Source organism: Drosophila sechellia, chromosome X (genome assembly GCF_004382195.2).
Source record: "Drosophila sechellia strain sech25 chromosome X, ASM438219v1, whole genome shotgun sequence".
Lineage (NCBI taxonomy): Eukaryota > Metazoa > Arthropoda > Insecta > Diptera > Drosophilidae > Drosophila > Drosophila sechellia.
Genome location: NC_045954.1, coordinates 699,019 through 723,569, shown reverse-complemented (window position 1 = coordinate 723,569; position 24,551 = coordinate 699,019). Strand labels below are relative to the sequence as shown.

Genomic DNA, 24,551 nt, shown 5'->3' with positions numbered 1-24,551 from the left:
ATGTTATTATATTATTATGAACATAGTACTTGATTATATTTTGGACCTACATTAAGTGACCCACAACATGCTCGGCTAACTTAGTGGCCCACTCAGAACGAGTTGTGCGATTTTCGCCCAAAACGAAAGTTAGTTACACAATCGGCGCAACCCGATTCCAAGAGCCCAACATCAACACTATAAAGTGACGGATTTGGAGTGGCTAGCTGACCATTTCACAGTCACATGTCGTACTAAATGGAGGTGCCTTGGATAATAGTTTCTCTTTGGACTAGAGCTGTCTGGGGACAAAGTTATTTGGCGGGAGAGCATCGTCCACTTTGGATCCTGGAGGATGGGCTAGCCAAAAGGCACAGACAGAATCGCCCAGAAGCCGACTATGAAACCACCACTAGGATTCCTGCTGCGCTGATGGTCAGAAGGCAGGGAAGAGGTGGTGGTCAGGAGGAGGAACCCGGCTCCATTACTTTTCTTGTTAGACATGACGATCGGGATGCTCCTTCTGCGCCGCCCCCAATACTGCCCTCCTTGCCTAAGCGACGCTTTATGATGCCCCACCGTCTCCAGCTGCCCCATCGGTACGTACAACCCGTTCAAAAAACCAGAAGCCAGCGGCGGGGAGAACGTCGCCAGCTACCCGTTTTCGATAATGGGCCCGGGGAGAATTCCCTGCAACTGAGTATGGGCAACTACCCCGTTTTCGTGTACAATGGAACCAGGGGAGAACTGATTCTCAACACCATGCTAAGCAGGAGGCGTTATCCCATGCAGGAACCAGTTCCAGGCCAAGTTCTCTATCCACCATCGACCCCCATGTTTCGTCCAAAACCGATTGTGGAGCGATTCCGCTTCCCAGGACAACGGGAGATCAAGAACCTGACTTTAATTCCCTTTTATGCGCAAGAGGCCATCAGTGATCCCACCCTAACTAGCACATCCACTCAAGCACCCACCACCTCCACCACGCCCATGCCATCACCCTACGAGACACAGCTGCCCAGAATCGAGGGAATGCTAACGCTGGGAAAGCGAAAGAGAAAGAAGGGCAAGCAATATGAGGCCTTTCATTCCCCTCAAGATGTGATGCAATGGCAGACAGTCCTGCGACGATCCACTGGTCACAACGACAATCATCGGCATCACTCCAGTCAGGAAGTGGAGCCGGAGGAGCAGAAGGAGTTGGGAGATCTAAGCGATGGTGTGGAAGAGGAGCTCGATGAACAAGACTGGCTAACATCACAGGAAGCCGAAACAGAGGTGGAACTACCTCCCGAGCCAAGAGAAACGTCTACCGCCAGCAGCAGTGAGCCCTTCCAGATCGTCTACATCGATGAGAGTCTGGAACGACCAACCGTCGAAACTCTGAGTCCCACTACGCCGCCAACACCATTGCGACATAGCTCTCGATATGCCCTCAAAAATAGGTACTATGCATTTCCAGTATATACCCTGGGTAAACTGCTCCAGCCACAAACACAGAATCCATCCAAGAATCTACTAGAGAAAAGCGATCGCTCGGCAAGAAGCTCCTTGGAAAGAGAGCCTAGTACGTGGTTTATCCTGAATTCACGGTTAGTTGAGACTCGCTGCTTCCTCTTAAATATTCAATTTATATTTTTTACTTATTTTATCCCTCTTGAATTTCAGCTACAAGGGACCATACCATCGATCACATGGAACACACAATCAGACCAAATACTACACATCCAAGTACATAGAGAACGGCTTTAGACCTCGGAGATAGTACAAATAGTTAGATGTTAATAACTGATAACTATCAAGAATAGTTTTTGGAGTGACAAAGAAGACACCCAAGAGATTACAGAACACAGTGCTCCGAAATGATCACTAACGCCTCTATCCATAAATAAAGCCTTCAGAAAAAGCCATGAGACAATTTAGATTGTAATGCCTAGATTGTTGCCTGGTGGAACCGTTTTACGACCGATAAAGGGCAGTCATTCATGTTTGGGGTCAAAAGAGATCCCGAGCTCTGAAAAGGCGGTCGTAAATTGGAAAGTGAATAATAGGGACTACTTTATTGAGCGACCTATAGTTGCATAACCCAACGTGCGAATCGGACGGGTGAGCTAAAGCCATTGCCTGACCCAAATTCCAGAATCCAATACACGGAAAATAAGAAAGAAAAACAAAATTTGAATGTGTTAAAAAGCACGGCAGGCAAAGAAGAAAAGTCATCAACAAATGTTTATGGCCAATGGAATAGATGCGGCTCTTTCAAAAACGCAGCCCTCCTTTCCACGTCGGTGGATCCATCATTCATTCAATCACTTTATCAATGATGTACCTCTCCAGGTTGTTCGCCCCGTCATTATTATTATAGATTTCCCAGCTTAGTTTTCGCTTTGCAGACTGCAATTAATTTTCTCGTTGTTCTACAAGGGGTCCCCACTTCTCACTCCGAACTCAGAGCTCCCCATTCCCCCGTTTTCTTGACTGGGGAAAAACCTGCTCGATGTCGGCGTTTCTGTTCTGACCAGCATTGCCATGGGCCACACAATCGATCCCAACCGATTCTCCAATCTGTTTTGGGCTATAAAAGCTCGGACCGTCACTCTTTTTGGGCTTAGAACAGAGGCGACTGCGCACGCGAGTGGTTTATATAAGTTTGCTCAATCCTTCATAAATTTGTTCATTCCTTCCCAAGGATAAAGGGAAATTTTCTCATAAAATCGTACTTTGCACATAGCTATGAGGCTAAGTTTTGTGGTATGTGAAAAAAGGATTTACTTGCCTACATCGAAATTTTAATACAAGATTAAATGTTTAATCTCAAAAATTATTTTTAAATTTTTTTTATATACAAGTGAATGTTATCGGTGATAAATGCAATAAAATATGTTCATGGTCAATTTTGAAAAAATAATTTTATGGACGAAGATAGTACAATATATGAACATATGAATCTCAACAATTTGAGTAAATCTAACTTTGACTTTAAAAAAAATTTTATTTTTGAATTGTAATACCTAGCCAATGGCATTTAATAAGGAATTAAAAAACTCACCCATTCTCCTTTTCCCGTTAGATTACTCTTATCCTGGCAGGTTCCCGACTGTCCAACGCTTTCTGGTGGCCAAAGACAACAACGTAAGTAAATTAAGCTGTCAAATTGCCCAATTAAATCTCACCTGCATCGTATCCATAGGGAAAGCAGGGAACCGAGTGGCGGCCAAATTCTCCAGCAAATTCCGCTTACCTATTTCCGCACATACACTTATCAGCCATTGGCTCCTGGGTTCTATGGATTTGGAGCTGCTCAGACGCCTTTGCTGCCTGGTGCTCAGTACGATCCATATGGGATGACCAGTTACGCTGCTGCCAGACGACATGACTCTGTTTCCAGGCAAGAAGTGACTGCTCCGGCGGAGTTGAGCAACGCGCCGAGTAGCTCTCGGACCACCAGCACCACACCCGCGCCAACGACCACAACTACGACCACCACCACAACCACCACTCCGGCACCAACAACAAAAGCTAGTACTACTACCACCAGCACAACCCCACCACCAGTACCACCTCCGCCACAGTCCACCAGTAGTAGTTTCTCCGAAGGATCTACTTCCAGCTTGCTGCGCTTCGGTGAATATCCCGCGTACAATCGCCGGGTAAGCAACCTCTACAACGCCAGGCCCCAATATCCATATCCGGACTACTTCAACTATCAGCCGCAGCAGCAGACCGTAGTATCGGAGCAAGGGGTCTCCAGTAACAGTCGCATCCAATTTGTTCCCTGCATGTGCCCCGTCAGTATGCCCAGTTTCGTGGCATCCTCGACAGCGTCCACATTGCCTCCGCAGCTGTCCACTTCCTCCACATCGTTCGTGTCCCAGCCGGCGGCTCGTCACATCGAGGGACAGGAATTGGAAGCGGAAGCTGATGGCGAGACAGATAATGAGGGAGAGGAAGAGGACGAGGATGATGAACAGGGGCAGGAACAGGAGCAGGGCCAGAGCCAGAGTCACGGTCTGGAAGACGGTGCCACCAAGGCGCAGACAGAAGGACAGGATATAACTTCAGACAGTCCTATCTAGTTCAATTGGATGGTGCAGAAACAGCCTTCCTTGTACAAAGGCCAATCCACGACTGACTTGTCACTAAAGGGGTGCCCTACAGATCTTAAAACAAATATTAAAAACAAATGAAAATCGATTAAAAATAATATTTAGTAAGAATGCCAATTCAGGGATACTACAGCACATAAAAGTAAGCGTCTGCTGAAAATATTTTTTTTTTCAATATTTAATAAATATAATAATAAAGAAAATATTAAATAAATGTAGCAATAAATATAGAGAGCTTGTAAGAAAGTAAGTAATCTTAATTAGAGTAAGGTATTGCAAAAAATAACGCCGATAATGGGATTCCATGGATTTCATGTTCTTTTATTGATTCATATTCGGATGCTCGATCAATTAAATTTACACATTTAAATTGTATTTATCAATATTTTAATACTTTGCGCTTGCTGCACGAATTTCAACTAGCAACGAGCGAAGATCCCTAAGCTCCACCTTTTTCATCTCCAAAGCTCCTCCACATCAAACGTGCCTCTCAATTAGTGGAGAACTATCCTTTAATCATCAATTCAACAATTACAAATACATTTACTTAACTAGATGAACTTGTGCTTCGAGTCTTTGAAGTTGAAATTAGCTTGCGATTTGGGGAAAACGCAGAAAGTTTTCCACTCCGTTTTCATTTCAACGGGCGCCAAAGTGCAAAAGTGGTCTTAGCGTAGTTAATGCGTAGGTTTACAAAAAAGGAGTTAAGTATACAATTAATCAGGGGAAAATATATAATCAGTCGTTTAAGTTTTTAGATATACATGTATACATCGATATATAAATATAGTCATAAATATAAACCGCGTTCAAATACAAACACGAGTACAATTACCTCTAAGCGTCGGGGATTAAACAATCGAAAATTACGAGCTAGAGTATCAGGGCGAAGTCTCTCCGTAGAGACTGGACCCCAACTAACAAAAAAAATGCATCTTACCTCTAGAAGATCGTACTTAATGCTAAATCTGCTACGCATGCGCTCTGACCGAATCGATTCTTCGATTCTTTGTGTGCTATGCAGCTTTTGAATGCTTGCATGTTTGCTCGTTTGTTTGTTTGTTGTTTGTTTGTTTGCTTTGTGTTACTTTTGCTTGCGTTTGTGGACTTATGTGGTAGGGAAATTGCAATAATATGGCCTATCAATATATCCAAAGCCATCTTCCTTAGATATTCTTCTCATGATCATGGCTATAGCCTTTCTCCGATGCCTTTCCAAAAAAAATACACTTATCTTTTCTTATAAGAGAAAGATTTTTGTTTACTGCGTATTATTTTTTCGCGTGTTTCATGAACTCGTTTTCTTCATTTCTTAGCCCACCGATTGCATCGGTGTTTTGTCCTTGTCTTCATACTTGCAGATTTTCTAGCTTTTCTCGCACAAAAAAAAAACATAAAACATAACCTTTTGTCATTTTATATATAATGAGATTGCGCAGACGAAGCGCGTACGTCACTCACACTCACAGTCACTTAAAAGACCAGACTACCTGCCACGCGCTGAACACACTTGGAAATCATTTGAAAAACTTATTAGGGCACGAGGAAATCGTTTTATCACAGGATTTGGATTCGATTTTTTGCGCCCTATTCCATAAATGCCACCTCTGGAGGCGTGGCAGGCAGCATCGCACTCACACTGTTCATCCAAAAATAAATACTATAAAATAGGAGCAGTCATGCTGGGAAACTGGCGCTGAAAATAATGTGCTTCTTACACTATGTTATGCATATTCAAAAATATTACTTCGATTAATGCCTGCGATACTTGGCCTGTTGGTCATATTTATACGTTTTACGAGTATAGGGAGTACTGGGCATAAAACATTTTTAGTTACACGGAAAACATTTAGACGCGCAAGTGCACAACCCAACGTAAAAAGCACATATTTAAGAACTCAAACTAAAAGCATACAAGATAATCTTACTGAATGTCTGGTATTAAGTAATATGTATATCCCTGTAGCAGCGTATCGTCGTGGAGCTGGAGGGGCTGAGGGCAGGAGGGCCTGTCTGATATGTGGGTGTGGGTGTCGTCCTCCAACGGGTTCGAGTGGCCCCAGCCAACCCACCAGCTCCGGGTTCCTTCTCCAGACCCTCCTCGTTCTCAGCCTAGACGAAGGTTTCGCGGATGACGGTGCCGTTGCTACTGGTGCTTTGATCTTAGAACTCAGTTGATTGTCAGACGAATGACGAGAAGCCGGGCAGTGGTGCCCTCGACCTGGCCATATTATTGACGATAATCTGGCCACCATTGAGGCTCATCACTGCACTGCCCTCCGGCTCCGAATCGGTGTAGCTGGAGTAGTTTCGCACCGGCTTGGTCTTCTTCCACGACTGTCGCAGTGAGTCATTCACGTTGGCATAGTGATTAACAAAGGAGTGGGGGTCGCTGCGCACGCTCTCATTTTCACTCTCCGAATGCTAGAAAATGAAATCATACTTTTCAAATTGCCCTTATAGAAACATAAATGCATGAGGGGAACACATGTACTCATCATGTTTTCTCTTCAATATTGAACTTGAAAATAAACATTGGTCAACCCAAATATGCCTCTTGGCCACTGTTTTTCCGCCAACTCACCTGCGATGCCTCCGAGCTGCTCACCTCCGAGGGCTTCTCGGTCACGCTGCTGTCGTCCGGATTTTCGTCGTAGCACTTCAAGCTCTCCTCGTCGCTGTGATACGCCACCGAGGCGGGCGATGGGCGTGGCGGACTCTTGCCGAGATGGACACCCGGCGGCGGTCGACTTGTAGACTTTCTGCCCAGAGTCCCCAAGGTGCCGCTTCGCAGAGTGCCTACACTGTTCAGGGTACCAGTTCCAACTCCGTGGCGAGAGCGATACAACTCCAGAGCCAACTCTTGTCGCTCGTCAATTGACATGGCCATAGATTCCTCGAGAGTCTTTTGTGCCTCCTCTGCAAGTGAAAACGTTTTAGCTAACTAAGCCGAATTTAATTTTAAATAAAATCTTGAATAATTACGTTTATATTTGTAGCTCTTGCTCTTGACACACAACACAGCAATAACCATCACGATGATCACAATCGAAGTCGCCGCCAGCGAAACCATAAACCAGGTTTGCCGATAAAAGGGCTTGTGCTGCAGGTAACCATATTCGAGATGGAGTTTGGAGGGCGTCAGGATCGAGTCCTTGGAGTACACGGGGAACGAAATGCCGTAACGGTTATACGCAATCACACGGAATGTGTACGCAGTGGAGGGCATCAGTATGTGATAGCTGACCGTAAAATCCTGCATCATGCCCTTTCTGGTCTGCTCGATTTTTGTCCACCGCGAGTCGTCTAAAGTTTACAGAAGATAAAAGTTATGTTAAGAGCTCAAAATACAAAAATACAAATAGCATATATTGTTACGGGTCTCAAAAGATGAAAATAAATAGTTAATCTTTGAAAGAAATAGGCATTTTTTTAAATGAGACAATATGAGACTACTTTAAAAATGTTGAGACATACGTTATGTACATTAGCTTACATTCTAATTTCTACGGGACAGATATACTTACAAACAAATGACGGCTCTCCTTTTTCTACGTAAGAGTATTTGGAAAAGAATTTGTCATTTAGAACCAAGACACCAAAGAGGCATTGAATGCAAAATAGGAGAGATATGCGGAGAGATCATTTAGTAAGTGCAAGTCCAAAACCAGTCCTACAATTCCAAGCAGAAAACCCCGACTTACCTCGCTTCTTCGCCTCGATAAGATAGCCCAGAATGGGTCCCCTCCCGGAAGGACCATTTATCCAATGCATTTCTACGCTGGATAGCGTCTTGGTCAGGATGAGATCACGCGGCGCAACTGGGGATCCATCTTGAGGCCCTGTTGTCACATTCTCACTTATACCCGGCCCGTAATCGACGGACGTTTGAGCACGGACAGTGAATGTATAGGTGACCTCTTCCTCGAGATTTTGAACACGCAGTGTTGTATTAGATACCTTTTGTTTCACTTGCTTGCTGAACTCTGTGGGATTACAAAGAAAGAGAGTAAGACAAATGATGACAGTCAGATATGAATATTGCAACCTACTTTCATTCTCCTCGGTGGTTTCGTAGGTAACCAAGTACCCCAAGATCTCACCGTTGAGGAACTTCGGTGGATCCCAGGTAACCTCCAAGCTCTGCATGGTGATATCTGAAAATCTAAGGTGAAGTGGAGCACTTGGTACTCCTGGCAGTGTTTTCACGGTAATTGGGGCGGATCGTGGTCCATCTCCCGCCGGATTGAAGGCCAGCAGTTGGATTCGATACTCGGTGAACTTATCAAGGAACACGAGACTGTGGGAAGTTGCCGTGGCCGAAACAACCTCGATTTCCTCCTCCCATTTGCGACCTGGTTCCAACGCTTGCGGTGAATAAGTGACCAGGTAGTAGATCTTATATCCTAAAATATCTCCATTCTGCATGCTCTGCTTTGGTGGCTTCCACAGTAATCGCACTTCCGTGCTGGAAATGGGTGCTGCATCTACGGCTCTCGGTTCCCCAGTCGGCACCGCTTCGCCAACATAGACCGCTGCGGGGGGTGTGGCTGGCCCAGGGCCCTGGGAATTAAATGGTAGCACCACAATTTCATAGTTGCGATCCTGTTGAAGATCCGACAGAACCACACTGTTCTCATTGATGCCGTGCACATCCGTTTTGGGTGTAGACTGCAGGGCGGTGGGGAAATCGGAGAGTTGTTGATATAAAATCCTGTAGCCACCAGTTGAGGCATCACCATTCCACAATGCAGTCTCCAGAGCACTCCACTGCACCCTCACCGAAGTTGTGGTTATGGGAACTACCTTGAGACCTCCAACTCCCACTGCCGGAGCAGCGGGTAAAGTTCTCACGATAACACTTTCTCGACTAAAAGCGGACGGTCCCAGGTCATTGGTGGCCTGTATGCGGAATTGATATGTCATATAGGGTCTCAGACCAACTGCTGTAAAGGAACTAAGAGATGGATCCACCCTTTCTGGAAGTGGTTGCCACCTGCCCTCGTTTTCACGCATTTCCACTGTGTAGTAGCGAAGTGGCGCAAAGCCATCTCTCCCTGGTGTCCAACTGAAGGTGATTTGATGGGCCTGAATCTGACTGCGTGATATTTGCGGAACCGAAGGTGCCTGAGGTCTCTCCCTGTTGTTGGTAGTGTACACGAGAGCAGTAGCTATTTTTCCCCATCCCAGTCGCGTTTGAGCCGTACAACTAAAGCTGTAATACTTTCCGGGAAGTAATTCTGTCGCCCGGAATGTTCGATCGGAAGGGGGAAACTCTCGGCTGTAGTTCAGCATGGCACTACCATTTAATGTGTACGTGACCTGATAAGCCAAGATCTTGCCATTAGGATCCACAGGCACATCCCAAATTATGCGAGCCATGGTCAAGGAGACATCGGGAAAACTAACGTTCGATGGCACTCCAGGGGTATCCTCAAAGGTCTGAACTCTAATGGGTGGAGTGCTTAGAGCACCATTACCCAATCTGGTGTAGGCCAGAACCTGAACATGGTAAACCACGTATTTTTTCAGTTCCGTCAAGGTAGTGGTAAATGTGGCATTATTGGGTATCGTCTTGTGCAGCACCTGTTGTCCCCGATCTGTGGCGGCATAAAACACCTTGTAGCCATCTATCTGACCATTCCTGTGTTGTCGGGGCACCTCACCCCATTGCACAACCACTGTGGTGGATGATGTGGCATTCGCCTGGACATCCAGGGGTCCATAGCTAGGAACAGCTTCGCGAGTTCTCTCCACGGCAGTGTCACTGTCTTTTGAACATCCCACATCGTTGCAGGCATTCATTTTCACCTCATACAGTGTCCACTCCTCCAGACTATCTAACACGTGGGAGTTGGCTGTGTGATCTTCGATCACCACTGACCGGGGTACGTATTTAATGGTCCCGGGAGTTTTGACCAGCTGCTTGTAGGATATATTATAGCCCCGGGGATTTCCATACCATTCTGTTTGTTGCAGTGGAATCCAGCGAACCCGCAGTTGTTGAGCACTCATTGCCCGCACGGTTACGTTGAACGGTGGATGTTTGGGCCTGGCTTGAATCGTCTGGAAATCCTTGGTTGCCTCCGAGGGCTTCGAGCTGCCAACCACATTACTAGCACTCAATCTCAGCCTGTACTGGGTAAACGGCACCAAGCCAGTGACGGTCAAGGTCTCTGCATCGGGATCATTTATCTCGCAAATGGTAAACCAAGTCATATTTCTGGCCGTTTGTCCCTCCACTTTCCATTTGGTAATGCTGGAGTTGCCATCAAAGCCCGGAGTGAACTGCAGAACAACAGAGAATGCTTCGATATTGGATAATGCCAGAGCAGTGGGTGCATGTGGGAGAACTGGTTCTACGCCGGACTGAATGGTGGCTGTTTTCGGAATTCCACTGCCCACACGCGTCCACGCGAAAATCTCAAACCAATAGTGCGTGGTGGCCTGCAATTGGTTCACCGTCAACTCTGTATCATCCGCTGTCAGATTAAAGGATTTCAGGGTATCCGGGCGATCCTTGACTTGGTAGCTAACCGTATAGCCCGTTAGGATACCGTTCGAAGCGCGCGGTGGCGCCCAGAGAACTTTAACGGATCTATCGGAGACGTCATCGAAATGCAATCCGGTCACCTCGTCGGGTACGTCGTCCATGGTCATCACTGCCACTTGAATACTGGCCACACCATCGCCAGGGTCCGTGAAGCATAGCACACTGATATTGTACTCGGTAAACTTTTCAAGTCCTCCGAGGATAGCTGTCTGTTCCGCCAGTGGATCAATCAGACTAGGGGGCACTGTTTTCATGCGTCGTTCAATGTCCCTCCACTCGCCATCTATCAACCGACGTTGCCATGCCTGGATCTTATAGCCCTGGTTGATGCCATTAATCTGCTGCGGATTGGGTGGAGTCCACCGGCACCTGGCTGCCGTCGAGTTGATAGCTTCTACTTTTACATTCGTGGGGGGTGCTTCTGGGACTCCTTCCTTGGTTTTAATTTTGGAGCCCTCGGTGTAGACACCCACGCCCATGTTGTTGTATGCTGCGATCTGCACGATGTAATCCTTCCAGGTGATCAGTTCTTGAATCAGGAAGTTGCGCTGCGCTTCGTTTGTAATATTCTGGTAGGACCAAGGCACATTGTTGTAACCGAATAGGCGGTACCGGAGAATGTATCCCAGGATCTGGCCATTGCGATGCTCCTCCAACGGTGGCTGCCATTGCGTGATGATCTCTGACATCGAGCGGGCGGATCCAACAAATCCCACCGGTGGACCCGAAGGAGCTAGAGTTGGGGTATTGAAATATTCATGTATTAGAGCAAAATTCTTCAAAGCGCTTTGGTCCACTTAAAGGAGAGTCTGTAGTTCTCTCTATGTTTTTAATTGTTTGTTTAGTTGTGTATGTGATTTGTGTGAGGGGCTTAAAGGGGCGTGAATTTTGTATATACCTCGGTGAAGCGGAAACTCTACGCGCAGGCGGGCGACCAACGGCGATTTGAAATTTCATTTTCGTGATGACAACGATAGCAGGTAAAAGTACAATACGTATACAGGGTATTCAGCATTAGTTTTGTACACTATACATGGTTTATACGGGCACTAAATATGTATATATAACCATTTCAAATAAAATCAAATTTTATGAAACGAAATTGAAAACACAACACTTGTTAAGGAGAACTTTACCTCCTGCAGTTTTACAAACTAACCAATTTTTACAGAGATGCTAAAACGAAGACTTTTGAATGCATAGATTCAATTTATAAATTATATAATAATATACATTTTTCATAGTCACAACATTCACAAACAAAATCAACTCAGGGAAAGCAACACAGCAAACGGATAAAAACGTTACGACACTAGTACGAAATGCACAAAATGCGGATCGAAATCCTTGAACCTGGGATCACTTGGGGGAACTGTGTGGTACTCACCTTCCTGGGGCAGCTCGACGACGTTACTGGGTTCCGATGGCGAACCCTCGCCCACCCGATTGACAGCACTAACCCTAAACTGATAAACGGTGGCCGCCTTGAGGTTCTCGAGCAGGATCCAACGTTGGTCCGCCGAGACATTGCTCAGCTCGGTAATCCAGTTGAGCAGAGGGTCTGGAACTGGACCTACGAATTTTTCTGTGATGTTAATGTGTTTGGAAACAGCAGGCGAGGGTTATGGTGCAGCGGGTAAGTTGTGAGTGTGAATGGTATAAGTGCGATTGGTGTTATGGCATCATTGGTGAGCAATTTAGTGGGTGTATTACAAGTGGCATTTATTTATTTATTTATGGTTAAAAGTGAGTAGATTACAGCAAGTTCCATGTGGTGATGTTGTTGTTGATGTTGATGTGAACGCGGTCAAAACAAGGTGCAAATCAACAAAATTATACAACGATTATTTGCCAAAGTTTTCATAGATAAACACAGTATAAAATACATGTGAAATCAATTTACAGTTCATAAAGTTTCGGTTGTTCCAGTTATTGGTGGTGTTCAAAACAAAGTCAATGGAAGAAAAGAGAGAACAGAAATAAACAGATCAAAATCTTGGCTTCCTTTGTGTTGTCTGTAATGAGTTTCTAAATCAGGTTTGTGGCTTGTGGTTCCTCATGAGATTAGGCTTAATAAGCGGTTGCCACTTATTAGTCTATACAGGTTGTAAGTAACTTGAATGTTTTCAGTCTTGTCTTGTGCTCTGTATTACTTGCTTTTCTAAACATTAACTGTTTCGAATTAGTGGATGCACATTTTTTAAAAATTTTTACACATTTTGAGACTTTTTTCCTATAAAATGACGTGGATACCTTTTTTGTCAAAGCCTTGGTTTATAAATGGCAACCGTGTGTACTACCTCAACCTCTCCGCCTTATAAATCATAAATCCAATACTAACCACAACCAACGCAACCAACAAACGCTACGCTACCGAAAAAATAAAGATAAAAGTATCCAACGAAACTTACCTAATTCGGAGACCTCACGTCGCTGGATAATAAATTTGGATATTGGACTGTTGCCATCGAATCCCGGAGTCCAGGACACGTTGATGCTGCGCTGTTGCGGTTCCGGTAGTCGTTCCACCTTCACATTGCTGGGTGGGAACGGGAGTTCGATGACGCTGAGGCGGGCGGCCCGCGTCTCGTTTCCCCCGGGAGAAGTGACCACACAGGCATAACTCCCGACGTCGCTCGCCCGCACCGCCTGGATCTCCAGTTGACCGTCCGCCTGGACACCAATGCGCTGCGAATTACTGATGGGCGTCGACGACTGACCCTCGCGATACCAGTCGATGTTGTACGGGACACTGGGATCACTGGACACCTTGCACTGCAGGGTGGCCGTTAAGCCAAGTAGCACCGTTGTGTCCACAGGCGGTTGGATGATTTGCGTCCGCACTGCGGAAAAAGAGGAAAGCGGGAAAAAAGTAAGTGCAAGTCCTGGCCAGCAAGAAGGATGGAACACATTAACAACACGGCAATGCAGATTAAACGACCGCAAGTTGTGTGGCAAATGACACGTCGCGACAGCCCCGCCCACTTTTATTGACCTCCCACCGGCACCGACCTCTTCTTCGTTATTCAACAGACTCCCCCCCTCCCCGCTCCTCTTTGGCTTATCCCTGAACCCGGAGAGAATCCTGGATCCCAAAAGATGGGGAAAATTAAGTTTAAAGACCACACAACTTCCACGCGATGACCGAATGTCCAATGCCCCGCATTTTGTCTACTATTGGGTGCACCTACTGGGCTTAAAAATCTTTTAACAACAGCTGAGATATTGGTATTAGTTTAGTTTTGGTGAGTTCTTATTTGTCCTGAATAGAAACGAGTAAATAATTATTTATTTAGTGAACAGTGGTTCCGCCAGATTGTATCCCCAACTCATTCGTATTAGAGGGTATCGCGTTGTTTCGAGCTCACAATTGCAGGCCTAGCCCCGACTTTCGTTGCCTTTTTGTAGGTTTCTCTCCTTTGATTTTATTTATTTTATGTTTTTTGTTCCCTTCTCTTTGCTCTCGCCGAGTATTTCTTTTTTAGCCCTTTTCAGTCACTTGCTGGCCCGCATGCATCAAAAGTTCAACGCGCCCCGTGGCCCAGGCATTGTTGGTTCTACTGGCACTGCTGCTAGACTGCAGCTGGTACTGTATGGTGGTTCCGTCGATGGTGTTATAGTTGTTGGGCTCGTTCTGTTTGCCCCCCATATGGGACGAGATAAACTGCTCTGAATGTCAGGAGCAGAGAGCCCCATACGAACCTGGGTCTATACCCTAAACGCCGTGTATTATGCCATATGTCCAAAGCCATTGGAGCCATTGGCTTTCGAATAATGATTTTCCAAAAGAATTATAGCAATTTCTAAATTACGTATGTGTTGTCTCAGTCGATTCAATTAACATTTGGCCCACCCGTGGGCGCCACAAGGTGGTAATCACACATTTCTCTTCTGGAGAGTGTATTAATTTTAAACCTATGACGGACTTCTCCATGTCTTTTATTCTTGTTTCCTTGTCCGAATTGGGAGCCCTGCTTTATGCAACAAATAAAGCCAGATGGCGACTCTTGGGTGGTTAAAGGGGTGATAGAAATCTGCCATCAGCGCTGTGGCCACAGTCCACGGAGTCCGCTGGCCGCATTCCGGCATTCCGCCAATTAGCCGCACATTGATGCTGCCTTTTAGGACCACACACACACACGCACACGGGCCCAAAACACACAAAATACGCACAACACACTTGGTGGCGCGGGACCCAAAATATTGCATGTGCAAATCAACTTTAATTACACAAACAACACAATGGACAGAGGGCAGGCAGTGGCGGAAAGCAGAAGGCAGCACAAACGCTCAAAAAATCATTCCAAGCTTTTGGCCATTCTGGCTTGGCTGGTGCTCCAGCGCAAAGGCAAAGCCATAGGCCCAGTTAGCACAGGAACATGTGTGGAAGTGAAGGGCTGGGCTTCGCCGTATTATCCAAAAGCATTTGGCGCTGTCCAGGAGGGAGCAGTTAATTGGGACCAGCCCATCGCTGTAGCTGCATTGCTGTAGGCATCGCTTTGGTTGTTGGCATTATTATTATTCCTTGTTATTGCTGTGGCTGCTGCGGCTTTGATGACATACATTATTATTATTGGACCGAACATATTAGTTGATTTGATGAGATGCTAGGTTCATTTCAACACATACTCGTACACGGTAAAAAAAAGCCGCGGGAGCGGACAAAAGGTAGAAAAAAAAAAAAAACAGAGAAATGAGTTGTATCATTTAATAGCCTTGTAATAGCCAGCGAAAAACAATCGATTCGGATAGCATCAGCAAAGACAAAATATATTTACAACTTTTATGACTACTTTACGAAATGAACGAGTTTTTAGCTGTGTCTAACCATTTCAAATTGAAATATTTCTGTGTTCCACCACAATGTCATTGGCAACCCCACGGTGATGGTGGGAGGGTGGGCAATATGTATATTTCCATACACATAAAGAGTGAGAGGAGCCAAACGGGTGCTCATCCTGTTTGTTTAATGGAGAAAATTTTGGCGAGTAAACTCGATTTGAATCTCTTTTGTGGTTACAAAAGTGTTTTGCTGAGCGGATAACAGGTTTTCGAAAACACTCGCAGGATATTCCCACCTCAAAGCAAAGCCATTACACAATCGAAACTGATGGGAAAGTAGCAGGAAGCACGGGATTATTCTGCTTAAGATAGACGCGTAAGCAAGCAGTGCCGAAAATTGAATTCTATTAAACGGGTTTCAATGCGTTAATACTACATAAAAAGCTATTCTGGCCATGAAAGTCCTCCAAGTACGGATTTATTTAAGCTAACGCAGTTTCAACTGCATAATGCATACAACTTCAACAACATCTAGAGTAACATTTGATTGAGAATGTTCTTTAGACATTAATTCGATACAGGAAACGTCTTAGTTTAATATATATATAAGCACTTTGCATGCAGTTGGACAAGCGTAAATATCTGAAGTCCGTTTACTAACTAAAGGTTCAATATCTGATCATGGGTTGGTCCTATCAAGGATTCAAGCCCCCACAGTTCCGCTAGCTAAATCGCTAAAAGCCAAAAGCACCCGACTAGACAGATGCACTTCAAAATAACAGGCGGACTGAGGCGCGGCAGGCAATTAAATTTGCGGGGCAGCGGATCCCGGATGCTGGCAAATGGGGACCAGGGACAGGAACTCACCCAAAACACTCAAATAGGCCTCGCCCTTGACGCTGCCCGCCTCGTTGGCTCGTACGCAGATATAGAGGCCGGCGTCCACAGATCGGATGTTCGAGATGAGCAGGTCACCCGACTCGAGTATCTGCACCCGGCTGGATATATCTACCAGTTGGGTCTCTGGAGTTCAGGCATTGTTTCGGGCAGGTTACATTGCAGGTTGGTAGGTTGGCACGATGCAAGTTCGGTTACGGGTTCCGCAGCAAGCAGTTAAGTTAGCAATACAATTGGTGGATTGGTTTGTTAGCGGGCAAACGGGTAAAAAATAAAGAGAACGACAGCACAATTAGCATCATCATCATTAGTGGGACTTAGGCCATGCTCTAGAGACTACATTCGCCAAACTCACCATTGTATATCCAGGTTATGTTGGGATTGGGCGATCCAACTGCCCGGCAGGAAATAGTTGCGTCCTTGCCATCCAAGGCGGTCACATTTTGGGGCGGCAGCTCCATAATTGGAGCCGATGCTGCGGAAATACAACAGACTCGGTTACAATTGATCCTTAACTAGTTTGAACGGAGGGTTTAAGGCTAATAACAACGCATTTAGTGGCTAAGTAGGGGGTGTATAGTATGTGGTGTGGTTTTCAAGCTTGTACGAAAACTTTGCGACGCTGAAACAAAAATTAATTGAATTAATGGTTAAATACAGGCGATATTTACATATGATACGATACATAATACAATGCACAAAAACAGTATAATTGCATAGCAAATGAAGGTATGTGCATGACAAAAAAAGGCTTGTCCAAAAATTAATATAAAATATTAATCCTATTAATAGTATTAAATATTAACATTACATGTTCTTGCAGTCGATCTATTAATTATGGAATAATATTAAAGTGTAGTACACAATTTTAGTTTTTTGCCACCTTTTTTTCCATTGATTGGCCAAAAGGGATATTTTCCGTTTCATCACAAAGAAACTAGTAGTCATCAAGACCTACATCCGCTTAGCCCTCTTCCCTATTGATTGTAATTGATTCTCACCCCTTGATTAACTGCTCCAATGATGTTAATCCACCTTCCACTTGCTCCAAATTATAGGCTGCCGGCCAATTAATCATGCTGCCATCTCGACGGCATCTGGTGAAAGGTTGCCCTATATATACATATACATATAGACTCGTATTCCCGCTCTTTTTTGCATTCCCCAGAACGTTTGGTTCCATTTCCCGCCCTTTAACTTTCTGTTGGTTAATGTAAATTATTTATTGGATTTTGAGTGGCACGATGGCTGGCTGTTTCTGAGCTTTTGCTGTTTTCATTGTTTCGGCCAGATGCCTTGCGCTTGAAGGGCGAAACTGAGGCTGCTTTTAACGGCTTTGCAACTGGTAGTCGGCGAGCGAAAATGTAATAATATTCGTAATAATTTCGCATGATGAAGCATTCCCGTTAACTACGCTTATGTAAATAGGTGCATAAAAATACGATAAAAGCACCCAGGCTCCTTTCAACATTAAGATATTAAGTGCTCGCTGTTGCAGTTGCAATTGCAATTGTTGGCGAAATTATAAAGATATCAACTCTGCTTAATACCACTGGCACAACAAGAATCACAGAAATCACAGAAAAATAAACAAATTTAAAGAAATCAGGTTTGGCGAAATTCAGGCAGACCAACCGAATGCGGGCTCAAAATAATTAAGCAGGTTTTCGTGGTCCAAATAAGGACAACGGACAACTAAGATGGATATATTATGACGCATCGAAACTAATTTTGACACGAGAAAATTAGAGGCGTACGTAATATATAAAATATAACTCCTTCGGCCGGGCCACGTGTTAAGTGTGATTAAACTGCGGCGACCGTCAGAAGCCAGTCCTTTTTTATTTTCCAGGTCTTTGGCCCGCTTTTTATGAGTCTCATAAGCCGCATATCTAAGGCACGGAAAGGACCGTCTAAGAGGAGAAACAATTTGTGGCAGGACTCGCCAAAGAGACCTTTAAGAAACGAGCATAAAGCGACAACGTGGCGTATACGCAATGCATCTGAGCACACAAAGGAAAATGAATTCATGGCTGATCTTAGAATTTAATAATTCATTAGCTTAAAGTGAATCTACCATGCCAATCGTACATTTCGAGATATTTCGCCTTATGTACGGGCATCAGGCCACTTCCCTCCGAACCTCGTCCGAAGAGCTAAGCTGTAAGCTGTAATTAATTTCGAGTTGACCCACTAAAGAGGCCGCGCCATCAACTTGAAGTCGTAATAAAACGCTACTCAGCCGGACAAGTGGAAAAAGTAGGTGGTGGTGCGGAAAACTGTGGGGCAGTGGCGTGCGATGGTAATAATTGGAATTACTTGGCTATTCCAGCGACCACCCGTTCCAGAGTCCACTATTAGCATACGAATTGTTTCTGGCCGTCGTGCCGTCTACAGGTGGAGGGTTTCAGGCTTTTAAAGTTTCGCCCACCCCATTTGGCACCGCTTAAATGCTTTTTCCATTAAGTTTTCCTTTGGGCAGCACCATTTTCTTATACAAATAAGTAAATCAAAGTTGTAAATTTTTTATGCATATTTTCCGACTCATCGAAAATCACTCTTTAACAGCCAATTGTAGACCTTTCCGAACTGGGTGATTGTGTATAAATGACAATTAAGCCATTTTGTACATATATGTTCGAATTATTGTTGGCTCCAATTGCGACTGTGCCATTAATACTGTGCTTAACTTGGAGCTAAAATGGCTATAAAAAACCCCCCAATTTGTGTGGTCCTAGCATGTTGGAGGCCAATCAACTCAATTCTTTAACTCCCACGGCAATCAATCACTGGGCGGTTTGGGCTTAAGCTGCGCTGACCTCTGACCTCCAACCTACCTACGTATTGGCGGGCCATAAAAACCAGAAAGAAAACTTTCGACTGAGCAATCAAAAGGAATTCCTACAAATTCGCACAGTGGCGATCGCATTGAGCCATCAGCCGAAAGAAAGGAAAACAGGCACGCCCCCAAAGACGCCTAATTACTCCTGCACACATCTACAAACAAACAAAAAAATAATGGGGTTGGGCGGTGGTTGTTAGGTGCAGGAACTTTGGAAATTGCAGGAAGCAGCGATTAAAATCACTTTTGCGTTTCGGGAAATTACGAAATTATGTTACTCGAGAGTTGAGGCAGCCGGGAAAAGCTCAGGCAGCCGGAAAATGCGATGTGGAAAGCTCTGACTGTGGCAGGTGCTGGGCGAGTGGTTGTTGGATTGTTGGGTTCTTGGGCCACGAATGCCGACTAGCGCCAACTTAAAAAAATGAAGTGAAAAGGGCGCGCTGCTCTAGAGAAGAGAGCAACACAGAAAGATGCAAAACTTTGACAAACACTGGGCGGCGGCGGGAGGTGCCATTAAAATGCAGCCAGGTCTTAGGATCCGCGAACATCCGAGATAACTCCCTGTACGCGAAAGGCTGGAAAATAATTTCCCAACTCATCCTCTTCGCACATCTTTGTGAAAAGTGCTCCAGCACTGCACTCCTCAGTGGTCTTCCAAGCGGAGATTAGCGGAGGCTGCTGGCTTGTGGGCAAACTGAGGGAAATCAGCAACCCAAATGCCAAACACTTGTTGCCATTGCGAGGAGCTGCGGTGTGAGAGGGGGAAGTCGGCGGAAACGGATGATCATCCTTACAAGCAGCAGATAAACGAGCGCACAAACAATAAACGAAAGGAATTGAAAAATGAAATCAAGCGAGTCTCAAGAGAGGCTCCTCGCAAGGCGCGGGATTAATATGCAGTACTGGAGAGAAGTGAAGTTAAAAGCACACCCTTATTTCGCGTTGCTTAGTGAATTTGCTCAGTGTAGCTGTTGGACCGGACACAGTAGCAAGTGACCAAAGGTGTTCATAATCGGATCCTGATCCTGATCTGGATTATCTTAGCATAGACCCATTACGCGCCAGCTCAATGCTGTGCAAAAGGTCAGGCATGGCATGGCACATACTCCCATCTCTCGTCTCTGATTTCCCATCCAGAAACAAAGCCGATTAGGCCGGCAGCCCCTTCATCATGTTGGCCAGGACGAAATGCAGTGAGACAGCAGTAACAGGCAATAAAACGAATCCCCGAGACAGGGAGCTTGGCCAGACGAGTAGAGTGCTGGAGGGACTAAATGATTGCCCTCTCCCTGAATCGTAAAATTCCTTGGCGCAGACAAACAAATTGGCTCGAATTAGTCTAGGCAAATAAAATTAAGTGAGCCGCAACGATTGGGGACCATTCAGTCATGCTGGGCAACCCTGGCGGGGGCGAAGGAGCAAAATATTTCACAAACTTGCTGTACTCATCTATAAAGGCTGAAAAGTTTTTCAATAAACCGCTGACGACAAAATCGCTTAACTAGTTGAAACCAAATACAATGCAGCAGGACAGCAAAAAAAGATGACAAAAATAGATGGAATGGAGAAGTAAAGGAGGGCGACATGCTGCAACGTAAGAATAACTCAGCAAAATATGCATGCAAATTTCAATTTACATGAAAATCCCAGCTTTGGCCATAAAAATTTAAGGGATGGAGGGCAGCACAAACTTTGTTTAAAGTCCCATCAAGAAAGGCACAGGGACGAATCTTGGCAAAAGACCATCGAAACAATATGTCCTTCGCCCCGTGAAAAGACTCGAGCCTCAACTCTATCCGTCAAATATCTAAAGCGCCAGCGAAGTCATCCGGTTTCTTTTGGGCCGGAGTTGGGCTCATGAATGAGGAATTTTCTCTGGCCAGTCAGGAACTTCAAACTCGCAGCTCAAACAAAAGGAGCAAAACCAAAAAGGAGGAAACCCTACGATGCCATGTCAACATGACAATACTCCCTGGCCCCCAGAACGACTTGTGCTACTTGTGTGTCAGTCTTAATTTTCGCATTATGAAATTCATTAAAATGCAAAATTTCCCCATACCAGCTCATATTCCAGTGGGTGTGTTTTTGGGTGGCTGGCAACCCTAAGGCAGCCATTTGACCAGGCCCTTAACGGTACTTTGGAGCGTTGGAAAGTGAAGTCCTAACTTCTCTACATACATACACATATTACCCGTCACTCAATGTCAAATTCATATTATCGCTTTCAAGGGTTGTATTAAATGGTGTACCAACATAATATTTTAGTAAGAGATAAAGCTATCTGCCCATCCCATCCATCCTTAGAACTCGATTGTGTAAAAACAAATATTCAATATTATTTTAACTAACGTTTAACGTTGTTTTCATCCAACGTTAGGTTCACCACCTTTGTCGAGACTAATCAACTTGAACGGAAAATTCTTCTGCTTTTGACAAATTTGATAACCAAGGCAATACAGAATAGAACAGATGAAATTCCTGCTGCTTCTGTTGGCCAAAGGCGCTTGGCTAAGAATGCAAAAGGAAGCTGCTCTAGAGCCGCAGGCAGAAAAACAAAAAAGGAATGGTCCGCGGCACAAAAAGAAGATGAAACACAAATCCAGGGAGTCACAGAATACTTGCACATAATATTTAAGCCTAGAATTAGTACGCCAAAGGCTGTAAATAACAGCAAGCCAAGCCAATAAAATAACAATTTAAGAAAACAATCAAAAGGCTACATTCTACGGGGTATGATATCATAAAGGGTTCAAAAGGGTGCTTATTTCTCAGGTGATTTTCTTTTGTAAGTGCAACCCTAGAGGTGCAAGAAGGTGTGCGTGCTGTGGGTGTAAGTGGGTGTTGTTTTTGTGTGGCAGCTGTATGCCCATACCAAAGCGAAACTCCTTGCGTCTATCAGAGGAACCAGATTCCGATCCCTTTTCCGATCCCAAGCCAGCATGCGAAGCTCTTACCCTCAGGATTCGCGGCTGGGCCAAGCGCTTCACGCGGTTCTTGGCCGTTTTTGCTATTAATTCGTTTGTTAATAATGGGTTAAAAGGTCAAAATGCGAAAATCGTTAGGGGTATATTTCAGAGGGTAGAGATGTATAGATGGATGTTGGTTTGGCGCGGAGGCATAGGTAGATGTACGTATAATTTAGCGATGTAACAGGCATTCAGGCATTTCCTTGGACTGATATCATTTGATCTTACACTGTGTGACACTGGTTAACGGATCAATCGAAAAAAAGTTCTGATTAACTTTTACAATTTACAATTTGAAGTTTTCATAAGCTCTTTCAGTTGAATATATATCAGCTAAGCAATTAACCAACGTTTCGCTTGAATTAAAAGTGTTCATTTGCTACTTCAAGCGTTGCTTGACCGAAATTCAATAAAGACTATGAACATTGAAGCTCCTACATTTACAACCATTGTCACACAGGCCCCGAAATAAACCTGCTCTTGACTTACTTTTTACGCGCAGCCAGGTGCTCGCCGAATTCTCCCCCGCTTCGTTGATGGCCAAACACTGAAACATGGCAGCATCATCCAGGATTAGTTTCTTAATTACCAGCGTATTATCCGTGTTCAACGTGTATCTGCGATGCGATTTTAAAATAGGAGAAAACTGAGCGTTAACAGAAAATCGATGTGGCCTATAACCACCCACCTTCCACTCTCAATGTGTGCATCCACCGATTCTGCGTTCCTAAACCACTTGACCTGAGGCGTGGGTTCGCCGACCACATCGCAGGTTAGCTGCACCTGTCCCCCGAATTCGCCAAAGGTTTCCGCCCGCATGGGTGTGAAAAAGAGTGGCGGCTCGAGGATTTGGAGGCGAGCCGAAGCACTGACGGCCGGGTAGCCACCACTGCGCAATCGCACCTGGCAGGTGTATTCCCCGGAATGTGAGCTGTTCGCCTGCAGCAGGGCCAACGTTCGATTCCATGGATCGTTGAGAGTGTGCCTCACTCCGGCAGTTTCTACGGCGAGACCGTCTTTCAGCCAAAGCGTCTCCAGTTCGTGCAAGGGCCTGGCATTCGCAATGCACTGCAGCTCAACCACTCCGGTACCCACTTTGACCTTCACGTCCTGCGGGCGCACTATGATTTCGGGCGCCACCTCTATGTACGGATCTCCACTGACGTTCAGGTGCACAAAGGCGCTGCTCTCCTCTTTGCCCAACTGCGTGTTGATGGCCTTAGCCCGGTATCCCTTGCGATCGTTTTCATCAGCACTTAAAATAATCAACTGGTTGGCGTGAGTGAAGGCGTACTTGATGTCGTAATTCAGAGGTCCATCCTCCGATTGCCACATAACCGACGGCACGGGCACAGATTCAATGGGGGGCATATCGAATATAGCAGGGTGACCACTGACCACCGTCAGACGACCCTCTGTGGTGTTCTCAAAGATGCCCATGTCTGCAGAGAAAAAGAAAAGAGAATGGTTTTTAATATCTACTGTAATAAGTGAATCTTGTAGCTCATCCAGAAACTAACTTATTCTATCAGTATTCATGTGAGCAAATGTTTCCATCTTTGAACATACCTGGCGTATTAACTATTATATTTTGTCCTACCATCTACTTAGAGTAACCGGTAGTCTTTGTCTTTTCCAAAGGAATCCCCATTTAGCTCACACACAACTCAAATAAGCCCCAATTCCATGGAAACCCAAGAGAAGGGCTTTATACCTTCCTGTGGTGTCATTCACTAATTGAAGGCAACGCGCGGGCTGGCTGCGTGCAAGGCTATTTAACCTCTGACCCCGCTCTTAAGCATGTCCCCACCCCGCCAAAGCACTCAGATGGGCTTTAAAGGTTATTAGTTCAGTTTAAGCTCGCCCTCCTCGCCTCTCGACTCGGTTCCACAATTAATTAAGTGCTCAAGACGGCGCTGCTGCTCCACGTCAACCAGTCGCCTATTCATTGATTCAGTCACGAAAAGAAGGTCACGGGAGAGGAGGCCTGTTGCCAGTGGTGCGGAGTACCAAGATAATTGTGCCAAATACGGCGAGTTCCTACTGTTTCGAATTACCCGAGGAAGATGTGAGCACTGGGTATGTGTGCGTCCCTACTCTTTTGCAACAAATGACATCAGATAGGGTACTTTTGCCGTTAAACCCAGCTTGGTTCGCAAATGGAGTACCTATCCCATCACTACGCTTAGGCGTCGGCATAATGGAGGTCGTTTTCATGTCGAGAGCTCGATTTATTAGGTTCAAGTAGTGCAGGGCTTAAGTGTCACTCACACTTACTTGTCTAATTGTTCGTTGCATCCACACCTAACCAGGCGACCTTAACTACCAACCCTCCTCCGTCTCCTCATTACGTTGCTGTTGTAATTAAGTTCGCATTAAATAAAAATTAGCAGCTAAATGATTATCACCACCAGGCGTGACAGCCG

At 45.2% G+C, this 24,551-nt stretch overlaps 3 protein-coding genes across 8 annotated transcripts in view; 2 read left to right on the top strand and 1 right to left on the bottom strand.

Moving 5' to 3' along the window:
- The first annotated feature begins 220 nt into the window (after positions 1-220).
- On the top strand, positions 221-2,165 carry LOC6615895. Its single transcript, XM_002040229.2, has 2 exons — positions 221-1,571; positions 1,648-2,165. The coding sequence occupies exons 1-2, from the start codon at positions 238-240 to the stop codon at positions 1,742-1,744; spliced, it is 1,431 nt and encodes a 476-aa protein (XP_002040265.2). The 5' UTR covers positions 221-237; the 3' UTR covers positions 1,745-2,165.
- A 547-nt stretch (positions 2,166-2,712) lies between these two features.
- LOC6615894 (mental retardation GTPase activating protein homolog 4) lies at positions 2,713-4,278 on the top strand. The gene is made up of 3 exons (XM_002040228.2): positions 2,713-2,730; positions 3,050-3,111; positions 3,170-4,278. The coding sequence occupies exons 1-3, from the start codon at positions 2,713-2,715 to the stop codon at positions 4,053-4,055; spliced, it is 966 nt and encodes a 321-aa protein (XP_002040264.2). The 3' UTR covers positions 4,056-4,278.
- A 102-nt stretch (positions 4,279-4,380) lies between these two features.
- Positions 4,381-24,551, bottom strand: part of LOC6615891 (protein sidekick) — a 64,120-nt gene continuing 43,949 nt past the window's right edge. The window contains exons 5-17 of one of the 6 annotated variants that reach the window (XM_032725464.1): positions 22,814-23,567; positions 22,615-22,742; positions 22,032-22,166; positions 16,673-16,792; positions 16,288-16,443; positions 13,050-13,481; positions 12,026-12,223; positions 8,138-11,371; positions 7,790-8,071; positions 7,613-7,636; positions 7,071-7,391; positions 6,670-7,004; positions 4,381-6,509 (exon numbers count right to left, since the gene is read on the bottom strand). In XM_032725464.1, the coding sequence (XP_032581355.1) occupies positions 6,267-6,509; positions 6,670-7,004; positions 7,071-7,391; positions 7,613-7,636; positions 7,790-8,071; positions 8,138-11,371; positions 12,026-12,223; positions 13,050-13,481; positions 16,288-16,443; positions 16,673-16,792; positions 22,032-22,166; positions 22,615-22,742; positions 22,814-23,567 (6,362 nt within the window). In that variant the 3' untranslated portion in view covers positions 4,381-6,266. The remainder of the gene's footprint in view (positions 6,510-6,669; positions 7,005-7,070; positions 7,392-7,612; positions 7,637-7,789; positions 8,072-8,137; positions 11,372-12,025; positions 12,224-13,049; positions 13,482-16,287; positions 16,444-16,672; positions 16,793-22,031; positions 22,167-22,614; positions 22,743-22,813; positions 23,568-24,551) is intronic. The other 5 variants (XM_032725465.1, XM_032725466.1, XM_032725467.1 and 2 more) reach the window with 5 other exon arrangements.